The sequence below is a fragment of the Pleuronectes platessa genome, chromosome 23 (assembly GCF_947347685.1).
Source record: "Pleuronectes platessa chromosome 23, fPlePla1.1, whole genome shotgun sequence".
NCBI lineage: Eukaryota > Metazoa > Chordata > Actinopteri > Pleuronectiformes > Pleuronectidae > Pleuronectes > Pleuronectes platessa.
Genome location: NC_070648.1, coordinates 9,258,730 through 9,271,208, shown reverse-complemented (window position 1 = coordinate 9,271,208; position 12,479 = coordinate 9,258,730). Strand labels below are relative to the sequence as shown.

General features: G+C 43.6%; 1 protein-coding gene across 1 annotated transcript in view; it reads right to left on the bottom strand.

The window, feature by feature from the left end:
* plcb3 (phospholipase C, beta 3 (phosphatidylinositol-specific)) overlaps nt 1-3,381 on the bottom strand; it is a 45,081-nt gene extending 41,700 nt beyond the window's left edge. Inside the window, exon 1 of the mRNA XM_053415976.1 lies at nt 2,716-3,381. Coding sequence (XP_053271951.1) covers nt 2,716-2,814 — 99 coding nt within the window. The 5' untranslated portion in view covers nt 2,815-3,381. The remainder of the gene's footprint in view (nt 1-2,715) is intronic.
* Nucleotides 3,382-12,479: the final 9,098 nt, after the last annotated feature.

Genomic DNA, 12,479 nt, shown 5'->3' with positions numbered 1-12,479 from the left:
TTACTAGATCACAGTTTGAGGCTATCAATGCAGCTTGAATGTCCACTATAGTTAATTCTAAGTAAATCAATGTTGGAATAAAAACTATTTCTTGAAGTCATTTGGTTATTATTTGAAGCACAATTTGGCTTAAATGCTCAGAGTCATGCTTCATTTGAAATAGATAACTCCGTGTCCCCAGGGTCTCTTCTGAAGAAAATACAAAACTCATATACAGAAGGACTTGATGCCATTTTAGGAATAATTGATAAAAACATTTTTAATATATTTATATATACAGAGAGATGTATGTATCTACCAATATCCAGGTAGCAGAAACATTTGACTCAATATCGCTATTTTACATTTTATACTTTGGCCAGTAAAAATCCATAGCCCTGCTAACTGAATGCTTTACCACTACTGAGGATGTAAGAGTGAGATAATAATCTCAATGACAGCATATCTACCACACTGTGAACAGTTCCTCTGTGAGTTTGCTCTAAGTTGAGGCCAAGGAGAAGCCTTGTTTTCACAACGGTCACATTCAGAATTTATAGAGGATGTGAATCTGATCTCCTGGAGCGGGATAACGGCGCTGAATGAAGTTCACCCTTCACTTCAGCTCGAGGAGAATAAAGAACCAACAGGCTGGAGATCCAATCTCTATCATCTCAGCCATGTTTTTTTATTTCGTATACAACAATGGAGCATTTTGCCGTCTACCACCATACTCAAGTGTTTTTTTTCTCTCTCTTTCTCTCTCTCTCATCTCTCCCACGATCCTCCTCTCTCTCTCTCTCTCAATTTATCCTCCATAAAACATTTGTGTATTCTAGAGGAAAAACGGCAAATAGAAGTGGGAGACGGGATGAAAGCCAGAAGGGGAGAAAGATGGCACATGTTTTCAAGTGTTCACACACTTAATCACCAGCATAACCATTTCCTGGGAATTCCCTTTGAGAGAGAGCGAGAGAGAGGAGACAGAGAGAGCTGGTGTGCATGTTAGAGAGAAAGAGAGAGAGAGAGAGAAAAGAAATCAAAAGGACATGCCATTCACTGTTTGCGTGACAAGACCCTTCTTTGGAGGCCAGACCTACACACTAGTGCAGACCCATGCGCATCGCGTCACTATCGCAATGTGTGGGGCTCTGTTGCTGAGAAGTTATTTACTTCCAAGTACTTAAGTTGTCCAGTTCTTAATGGCCCTTGGCAGCAGTTTGAACGACTGTGGGTTTTTGTGCGCGCGCACGTGTAAACACAACACCTGACCAGATATCTGCTAAGTTATGGTAACAGCTTTATTAGAAGTACACAGACCTCACCCTGCAGGATTGTGATGACCCACACACAGGCACATCTTGCATGCATCTCCGTTGTAAATCCACAACAGGGCTTTCCAAATGGAAGACACAGGCCTCCAGTTAGGGTTCATCAGCCTCTGAGTTAATCATTGATGGACACACACACCTTCTTTCTCTGTAAGGAAGAGGGCAGAATGGCCTTGTGCCGTGTCCATTCAAAACACACAATCACACACAGCTACCCTTGTTAGGACACTGCATTGACTTCCATTCATTGTTTACAGCCAAACCACAACCTTATCCCAACATAAACCTTACGTTTTGTCTCATTCACTTTTACTGAATGGCATTTACTTCATTATTGTTTCTTTGATCATATTCCATTGCCACCCGTTTTTAATGCTGCTTTATTATTGTTTTTGCTCTCCTTGATTTTATATTACATTACTCCCTGTCAGCTCGTGAAAAGTTCGTTTTTTTAATATTATTTTTGCCTGTTGCTTTTTTTTGTTGTATTATTGGATTTATCTTTTTTTTTACCCCGTTGAGAAGCGGTGGGTTTGAAAGATGAAATACAAAATTATTATTATTATTATTCCCAAGCTTTGGTCCCTGTGAGGTCTACTGGTCCTGACAAGGTCAGTGTTTATACTGGGAAAAGGTTTCACCAGCTTTATTATGGTTAACGACAGGCAAGTGCATGCCAGGGTTGCAGCTCTGAAGCAAAACGCGGAAGGAACAGTAGAGCAAAGTAAAAGCAATTGAAACCTTGATGTAGGTGTGATTTAGAGATAAAAACCAAGTTTATTTAGTTAGTGCCATAAACACAGACTTCTCCTCATGCCCAGTTGAAGAAGGTGTTATTTCTACTCTCCATTGTCCACCAAGGAATGGAGGCACAACCCCAGAAGGGCAGAGGAGAAGAGAAAGAAAGGAGAGAGTAGGAGCTCAACCTGAGCCTGGAGAAAACCGGCTTGACAAGAACTCAACACAACACAACACATTCAAGCACTGCTGCTGCTGGCAACTACACAGGAATTCTACTGGAGTATCTGATTAAAACACACACACACACACACACACACACACACCCACACGCCAATGCAAATATAGTGGGGCACCTGGGTTCGAGGCAGGGGCTGTGAGTGCGCGCACACACACCTGCACACCGCACACACACCTGCACACGCACACACACACACACACACACACACACACACACACACACACACACAGAGATCTCGCGTGTCACTTCACAACACCGGGCCCAAACTGTCAGAAACAGGCTGTCACGCCTCATGTTGCCTTTGAATCAATTGGAATCCAAAGCTGGAGCCCTTCTGGATCAATACACAACACCCTGGCTTGTTTCAATAAAGTAAACCGCGTGTTTTCTGAGCTCGGGACCAGTTCCAAACATGTCCACCCTCACCTCGTCCCACTTGATGAACTTCCCTCCCTTCTTCAGCGTTTCGTGGACGCACACGGGCTTCAGCTGCAGCGCGTGGACTCCCGGCTTGGCCCCGGCCATGGCGAGGGACTGCCTGCCCGGGCGCCGACGCCTAAACTCCGGCTGCGGCGAGCTGGACTCCTCGGAGGGAACACAGAAACTCCTCTCTCCCTTCCTGCCTCCACCGGCGTCCTTGTGTCTTCTCTTCCGGGGAGAGGGTGCTGGCCGGGACGCGGAGGCGCGGGGGGAAGTTCTTCAGACTCCGAAAAGTTGAGGGAGCCTCGCCGAGAGTTCGGAGAACATGAGGAGTCGGACCCGCTGAGGACTCGGCTGCTCCAGCGCGCACCGCCGCTATCTTGTCCGCGTCCACGCACCGCGGCGGCGCGCCTAGAACTCGCCTTTTATTCTAGGCTTTGATTCATATATCTGTTTATTCATCAGTCGCGACACTCGAGCGATCCTGTCCTTCCTCCCTCCCATCTGCTCCTCTGCCCGACCAACTTTCTCCGCTTCCTCACTCTCGTTTCTCCTCCTCCTCTCCTCCCTGCATGTTTTCTGCGAAGGGGGGGACAAACGGAGAAGATTCCAAGAGGAGAGAGAGAGAGAGAGAGAGAAATAGAAATTGAGACGGCGGTAGATTGAGCTGAGTGAATGAGAAAGGAGGAGGAGGAGGAGGGTTGTCAGAGTTTGTGAAGAAGGGGTGTGTTTTAGTTCAGTCCTCTGCCTGGCTGCTTGTCTGTCTTCTCAGATTTACACTGACAACCAATATGGACATGATACTGCAGTGGGCACATGTTTCAAATATTGTTAAATATCTACTCACACTTCTCCAAATGCAATCAAACCGTGAGCTGGAACTTAAAGGGTTGATCCAGTACATTAACATTTTTACTTCTATAACTTTAGGGGAATTCCAGGAAACTTTGGAAAAAGTCAATATAAAGCAGCAGAGGTCAGAAGATCCTGACTTCTGGTCAGCTCCTACACTTCCCATCATGCATCTTTCATTAGACCCTACTTCCCTGGTAAAGTGTGTGCGGCGTGGGATGCATTTTTCATTCCGAGCATGAACAATCCCAAGAGGAAACCAACCGAGTCTGTTTATTGTGTCTGAACCCGACCCGTAACGTAAGCTAAGAGTTTGTGTTACCCTTTCTGTGACACACATTGTTATCGCTTGTTACCATGTGTAAAACAGGCTTTTCAGCAAATAGCTTCTGATGAAACGTTTTTGTCTCGACTGTATTACACAACGCGGGTAATCTGTTTAACTTTGACAAACTTCCTTCAGAGCTGTAGAAGACATTATAGCTACATTTGAGCAATAGTGTCCATCAAGAGTAACCTGACCTTTAAAACCTGGAGGTTGCCTATTTGACGAGCCCTTGGGCCGCACAGCCTTCAGCAGATACGAAACTAAAGTATAGACTGTATATAAAGATGGACGTCGAGTTGCAGCTTCCTCCCACTATCCAGAAATGAAGCCAAATATTTGCCGGACATGAACGCTTCCATCTTGCTCGATTGGAGCCAGAGTGGGGATCGAGGGATGGAGCACTCGACCAATCATGAGACAGTCTCAGCTGTCAATCACTTGGACATACACCAGGGCGTAAAGAACTACCTTTAATGACAGAAATCATCTTCAAGGAAAATGTATTTGACCTTCTCTCACAATTTTGGTTTAGCCCGTGTCCCATCTGCTAACATGGAGGAGATTGGTGGGAACTGCTGCTGACCATGGGCGCATTATATCTGTTCCTCTTGGACTGTGGAGGAGTGTAATCAAAGGGCCAATTTAAATCTTCCAATCTCCTTTAATTGCCTTGAGTTGTTTTCCCTGGTGCTGACACTGACAGATTACTGCTGCAGTCGGTAATGTTATTAAAAAATATGTTATTGTAAAGCTCTAATCTGCTTAGAGTTCATTTCAAAGCGACAGACTGTAAGTGTGTGAGTGCTACTCCGGCAGCCAGATTGTGAGATTAAAGTCATATTTTATGAATGATGATGTGAAGTCTGAATTATATAAAGAGGAAATCATCCAGACTATGCAGCTCTCAGGAAGTCATCAGGTAACTTCTCCGCCCGTGTCAGTGGCAGCGGATCAGGTTTATAAGAAGCGTGAGAGCTGAGGAGGCTGCACTGCCACAGTCCGATCCCCGTCCAGATCCCACTGCCAAGCAACATTACAACTTGGGCTTCTCATAAAGAAAGAAAAAAATCACCAGGGAGCAACAGATTTTTTGGCAACCGCTCTCCTTCTCCGCCTCCCCTAACTACACCCAGCAGGAATGTCTGCTATGCTGCAGCCTGCTGACTGACTGATGGAGGGACTTACTGTTGGTTTGTTCCTTGATCAAAACCATAGAGTGGAGGAGGAAATAATAAAACAATGCACAGGAATCAATCAGAAATTATTCATTGTACACACACACACACACACACACACACACGTTCATATTTGTATGAAGGAAGTACCTTGGTCCTGCTTGAGCCGCAGGAGGTGGAGGATACATGGTTTGCCAGTTTAGCAGCAGGACAGTTTGTAGGCTTACAACTGAGCTGTAACTGAGTCCCAGTGGACTCGCTGATTAATCTGATCTTGACAAAGCACGGGCACAGACACACAACCTCTCAGGTGACAACAAACAAAAACAAGACGGCCACATGCATATGCATACTTTCAACGGCGCGGCACACATGCATAAAGCCAGGATATTGTGTTTCTCCGGTGCATAATGAGATGCACGCACACGCACACACAGACACACACACACACTATGTTGGGTTGCATCTGAAGTGCAGGCACCTGTGGTGTCATTAGGCACAGCCTCTGTCCTCCACTCACCCCACTCTTTGTTTCTCTCTCTTTTTTGACAAATACATTCTTTCTTCAGCTCTCTCTCTCTCTCTCTCTCCATTTCATCTCTGCTACATCTAAACGAGCCCTGTCCCTCCTCTGTGTTTCTCCCCTGCTGTGTCTCATTCCAACAGGTGTCCCTCTCCTCTGTGACATAATGTGGCTCATGTGCATGGTGTAAATATGGAGTGTGGCTGAGCATTATACCAGATTGTGTAGCAACAGTACACGTTGTCTCACAGATTTGCTGTAGCAGAGCTTTGCAGGCTACTTGTTGCTGATTGCATTTGAACAGAAAGCATGCTGAGTGTACCAGTTGGGAAATGCAGGATATGAATGAACTTTGCCATTTATCTCTCACACAGCTGTAGTGAGGAGAAGGAGGGGGGGGGGGGGGGGAGAAGGGGGATGGAGCTGAGGAGAGAGGGAGAGAAAGAGGACAAGTAGAGCTAAAGGGAGTATCATTAAACAAAATAACAAACCACACTGGAATGAATATGAGATCTTATCATGGTCAGGCTTTGGTTCACTGCAACGTGGAAGCGGCTGTTTTTGGTCTGTTTTGTACACAGTGAGAATCTAAGTGTTTGAATTAAAGGTGAGGAGGAAAGAAAGAACAAGTGAAAGCAGAGGTGAAGAGAAGGAGGAAGGAGTTTAGAAGAAGAAAAAAAGGACTCGTACTCTGTTTGAATAGGAGACAAAAGGGGGGAGCACAGAGGTTAAACTTGGAAGGAAGTGAGGGACGGAGACACAGGGAAGAGAGAAGACCTCAAACCCCTCCTCCCTCCCTTCGATATCTGTCTCCTTCCCTCTTTCTCTCTCTCTCTTGAGTAACAGCCAGATCTTTCTCTCCGACGCAAAGCCAGGGACTCACAAAGACACATTGTATACAGACACAGGGGCATATTCACTGCCCTCTCCACACACACACACACACACACACACACACACACACACACACACACACACACACACACACACACACACACACACACACACACACACACACACACACACACACACACACACACACACACACACACACACACACACACTAGCTTTAATGGGAACGGCCTGACTCAGTCAACAGGAGCAAAATAAAAAACTTGATCAGATTACTGCTTAGAGGTCGACCTGGAATCACTGACCTGGAATCTGTCTCCTTAACATCTCAGGGTTAGTGTCAATGTGTTGGGCATCATGCAGGCAAAATGCTGATTCCAGTTTTAACCAGGAGAAGAATCAGACGGATATGAGCTAAAAACACTATTTACTTTCATGAGAGAACCATTCAGTTCTGTCAACTTCGTCCTAATCACTTTAGTCTTTTCCACAACTGAATCACTATATATTGACCATTTGGCTCTTTACTGCTCTGCTGCCTCTGTGTGGCTGCATCACGATCCTATGCTGCTCTCTGGTGGTTATATGTGTTCACTACATCCCCTGCATTCAGAGCTGGCTAGATTGTGCAATCATCAGGAATGTGGATTTAGCCAGTTTTAGCTGCTACAAGCACACTGGGGGTCTAGCCCACCTGTGTGTGTGTGTGTGTGTGTGTGTGTGTGTGTTGGTGTGTGTGTGTGCACACTTATCACCAGTAGAAACCTGTGTTAAGTCTGTGTTAGCTGTGTTTGCACAAGTGAATCAAATGTGTTGTACTTTTCTAGCTCCGCCAAGAGATTGTGTTTTATCTGCATTTATCGGTCTGTTGTTCAGCAGGATTGTATAAAAACGACTGAACCGGTTTCCATTCTGTTTTGTGAATTTTAACTTTCCTTTACATTGTGATATCGTGAGCATTCTCTCAGAGAACAATTCTTGGATCTTGATGAAAAGAATCAGGCATGTTTATGGGGACTAACATGTTGGAGAAATTTGTTGTAGATTGAAATAAATATCTTGATCTAGTGATTTTAAATGTGGTATAATAAGGGGACTGCTGGGTCGAGGCCGAGGGATGCACTCTTCTGAGAGCCACGCTAGTTTATTTTGATTCAGTGAGGCCCATTGTGATGCCCTCTGCAGCACATCTGCGGGGGTCTAATATTTCATTAGAATATTTAATTGCAATTATAATAATTTCATGATACTGTTGTATATCAAATTTAACTCGTTTATCCTTATTTTACCAGTTCAGGGTTTGACGTAGAACATGATTCATTATATTTTAGCTGTGTGTTTGAACATCATGTATTTCAACATTATCAGGCCACTGTTCATCTATGTGCCTTTCAATGCCTCCACATTGACATTTTCCACTGAGGAGCCGGTGTTTCAATATGATTCTGTGATTTTCTTTCTATAATCACATAACTTTCAGTGTCTCCGACAGAGAGAGTTTCTTTTGTAGCAGACATATCCTGACGTCCCAGCAGAGCAGGAATGTCTTGACAGGATTTGACAGACGCTCATTAATCTCACAGTTAATGAAATGTCAGTCCAACACTGTAGAGGTGTGTTCAGCTGCTAAATATCACTGGAACAGGTGCAGAGGTCTAATCACGGCTGCTGCAGAAATGAAACTAACCACTACACCGCTTTTTATATCATTTGAGGATCAACCTGTTTGGTACACAGTGGGGTAAGTTTGACGACTTGTCCACAAGCAAACATCTAGATTTAGAGTTGATATGATTTGCCAGGCAGTTTTGTGCATCTGAGCAGTGTATTTTTGGTCAGAATCTAACTTATAAATGTAGAGAATATTTCTTCCTCCCTGGCATCCCTCCAGCTGGTGGAGTCTTGGGTAACCATGTGTGTGGCCTCTCCCTGACTCCGGCCCTGGTTCCAGTCTTCCTCTGTTATCAGTGCATCTCCAGAGGTGCTGCATGGTCTCCTCAGCTGCATGGTCTCCTCAGGTGTATTAGAGGAGAGGAAATGTGTTCTGTAATGACAAACAAAATATCACCTTAATCTTACACATGGGTAAAATGCAACAGAGGGAGACTGTCTATCAGACTTACAAAGTGAATAAAATGCACCATAGTATAAATGCACCTCAAAATAACTGTGTAGCGATCAGGGTGTTTAAACTTGTGCACTTTTTTGTCCTCTCACCAAACTAAAAACACAGAGGAATTGGCTGAACAGCGCCTTCAAGTGGAAGGATCCCTTATAGGAAAAACAAAAGAGAGATTTTGGTATCTATCAGCTAAACTACAAAGGCTCCATCAGTCCATATGCACACATGCATTTATCAGCACAGACCAGGGAAGCCATGACTTCAGAACAGATTTGAGCTTCGAGTGATGTTTTCATACTGGAGGAGGAAGTAGAGACAGAGAGTCCATAACAGGATCTGTCACTTCCCCTCGGGTTCATTTGCAGCACAGGTGGAAGAAGTACTCACATCACGTCAGGTAAAAGTACACATGCATTTATTTAAAAAAACATTTAAAAAAAAAAAACTCCTGTAAAAGTTTTATAGGTGAAATACAATTTTTGTATCAAATCATGCCGCCCGAGATTGATGTTATCATCTATATATTTTTTAAGTTTTCAATAATGATGCAAGTATGTATGTACCAGTTTGAACTACTTCCCTACATTCCCAGACTAAAGGGCTCAGGCAAGAACAAAATAAAGAACATTTCTCAAAGTTTTGATTTTTGATTTTTGTGAGCGAATATTTCATCACTTCTTCAGGGCCTCAGGTTAAGTGACCAGACACTTTGTTTTTGTAAGCAGTAACAAACCCTAGACTTTTATTCCACATTTTAGAAGGTTTTTCTCAATAATGATGTTTTAACAGAATCATGCATCTGTCATTTTCACTTGAGGTAAGCTTCTGATAAACGTGTGAGGCAACACCGGGGTCTGTGTCGGCTCTGTGTCCTGTACAGGCCTCCCACGGTGCTTAAGTCCCCCAGCAATGTCCAGTCTTTACTCTCAGTGTAAATTCTAATAAGCTCACTCCTCTGTGGCTATTCTCAAGTTTGAGGTTCTTATTGAGATTAACCGAGCCCCTGACATGACTTCTGCACAGGTACATACACAGGCTCTCCAAGGTCACCACAGATTTAATATTACAAGCTAAAATCGCCCTGACCTCTCTCTGCAGAGGCTTGTGTCCAACATGAAGTTGAAACACTAAAATATCACTGATGCAGGTGACACATGAGGGTTAGGCTTTTGTCAAGCGGTTTGCTCTAATGGGAATTGAATTACTTCTGTGTGGCGTGTGAAAGAGCATTTGTATATCAAAAAAGAGCATGGGAATGTATAAGTTAGTTGTGTGTGTGTGTGTTACAGGTATCATGTTGTGCGGACCATTATAGGGACTAGACAAAAAGCAAATTTCCACCAAGTAAATCATTAAATCTTAAAGTGCAGACACGTTTTAAGGTTTAGTTTTAGGTTGAGGTTAACTAGGCTTAGGTTTGAGTAAGTCTTCAGGAAATCAATGTCAGTCAAAATGATGTCTTCTGAAGTCATGTAAACACATCTGTGTGTGTGTGTGTGTGTGTGTGTTGCCAACCCGCTTGTGCTAACTCAACTGTAAGTTTCAGACATGCTCACTGAATAATTCAGGTTTTTCTGTCTTGTTGCCATGGTTGTCCATTAAAATGATACACACTCCCAGAAAAACACTCTGAACACACACACACAAACACACACCATGAAAACACGAAAGCACACACTCCCTTGCTGTCGCTGACTTTTGCCTCCTCCTTCACTAAGCCCCTCTATTACGATTAAATCTCTTGTTATTAACCAGCGTAGCCGGGGTGTGTGTGTGTTGGGTGGGAGGGAGATCCCTGCTGTTACAACACAATGGACAGCGTGTGAAGAAATGTGACTGGCTTCCTGTTAATGGAACACCTTCAGAGTATTTTTAATCCTTAGCGTAGCCTGTTAGATGAAAAATAAAAGTTAAATTCCAAAACCAACCCCCAACTAACAAATCCATATGCTGGAGCTCCTTTCCACTCACGGTACACTGTGTGATGTTTGAGCAGAAAAATACAAATTCACACACATGATACGAAATTTTCTCTGTTTTTAAATGATGCATCGGATGATCTTTTCCAATAGTGTGAAATGTAGGCATGACGTTTTTCCCTGTAAGTCATGAACCAGTCATATGAGCATTCAAAGTACAAGTGTTTGAAGCAGTTAGGGCCTGGGGGCAAACTGGAAACTTGTGTAAGTACTGTGGGAAGACAAAAAGTACCATGCAATATGACTATGTGCACACAGAGATATAAACCGGTCGAGGCAGAACTGTTTGTTTCTCTATGATACTGCAATTTTTATTTATTGAGACTGCATTTTTTTGTGTTTATGTTGATTCAAGTCTTTAATATTGTATTTACTTTCCATCTCTCGTGCTCAGCCAGAGGTTTGTATGGATAATGCTTTGCGTTCTACTAATTACCAAACACGGACAATAAAGACATCCTTTGATCCTTGATCCATAATCGTATTTAAAGTGCTCTGAGATAATGTATGTTGTGACAAGTAAATTCAATTGAATTGGATAAATGATGGGCTTTCAGAGGGGAGAGATCAGAGATGAACTGTGGAGGACAAAAAGTAGAGGTCAAAGGTTAAAGCTATTAACAGAGTCTGAATGGGTGAGTGTGCGTAAGGACCTGGAGGTGGGGTGAGAGCACAAAGACGTGTTCGACAACAACACGGAAATCTGGAAGGGGTTCCCGGAATATTTGTGAACTTCTTGTGTTACGATAATATCACGACACAATGATTCTGTATTGATATATTATAACTCAGTCTCTATTTAGTCTGTCTCTGGGCCAGGATATACTCCCACTGACCTTATCATCACTTCTGTGGATGGTTGTCGTGTTAGACCCTCTTTTTTAAATTTCCATCCAACCCCTCCCCTCTCAAATACCATTGTCCATCAGTGACCCAGACTGGTGCACACACACACACACACACACGCACACCCCTCCACCTCATACACCCATGCACAACTCTTTATGTACAGTGCCTTGCATAAGTATTCACCCCCCTTGGACTTTTTCCCATTATGTACTGTTACTAACTGGAATTCAAATAGACTTAAATAAACTTTTTCCCGTTTGATCAACAAAACATGCATAGTACTTTGGAGGTGCAAAATAAATTTTATTGTGACACAAACAATAATGAGAACAAAAAAGTTGACATCTGTTGGATGCATAAGTATTCACCCCCCTGTGTCAATACTTGGTAGAACCCCCTTTCGCTGCAATTACAGCTGCAAGTCTTTTGGGGTATGTCTCTACCAGCTTTGCACATCTAGAGATGGAAAGGTTTGTCCATTCTTCTTGGCAAAAAAGATGAAGCTCAGTCAGATTGGATGGAGACCGTCTGTGAACCGCAATCTTCAAGTCTTGCCATAGATTCTCTATTGGATTGAGGTCTGGGCTTTGACTGGGCCATTTTAAGACATTAACATTCTTTAATCCAAACCATTCCTTTGTAGCTCTGGCTGTATGTTTAGGGTCATTGTCCTGCTGGAAGATGAACCTCCGCCCCAGTCTCAAGTCTTTTGCAGACTGCATCAGATTTTCTTCAAGGATTTCCCTGTATTTGGCTCCATCCATCTTTCCCTCTATTCTGACCAGTTTCCCTGTACCTGCTGAAGAGAAGCATCCCCACAGCATGATGCTACCACCACCATGTTTCACTGTTGGGATGGTGTGCTCAGGGTGATGGGCAGTGTTGGGTTTTCGCCACACATAGCGTTTTGCATTGAGGCCAAAAAGTTCAATTTTGGTCTCATCTGACCAGAGCACCTTCTTCCACATGTTTGCTGTGTCTCCCACATGGCTTCTGGCAAACTCCAAACGGGATTTTTTATGGATCCCTTTCAACAATGGCTTTCTTCTTGCCACTCTTCCATAAAGGCCAGATTTGTGGAGTAGACGAC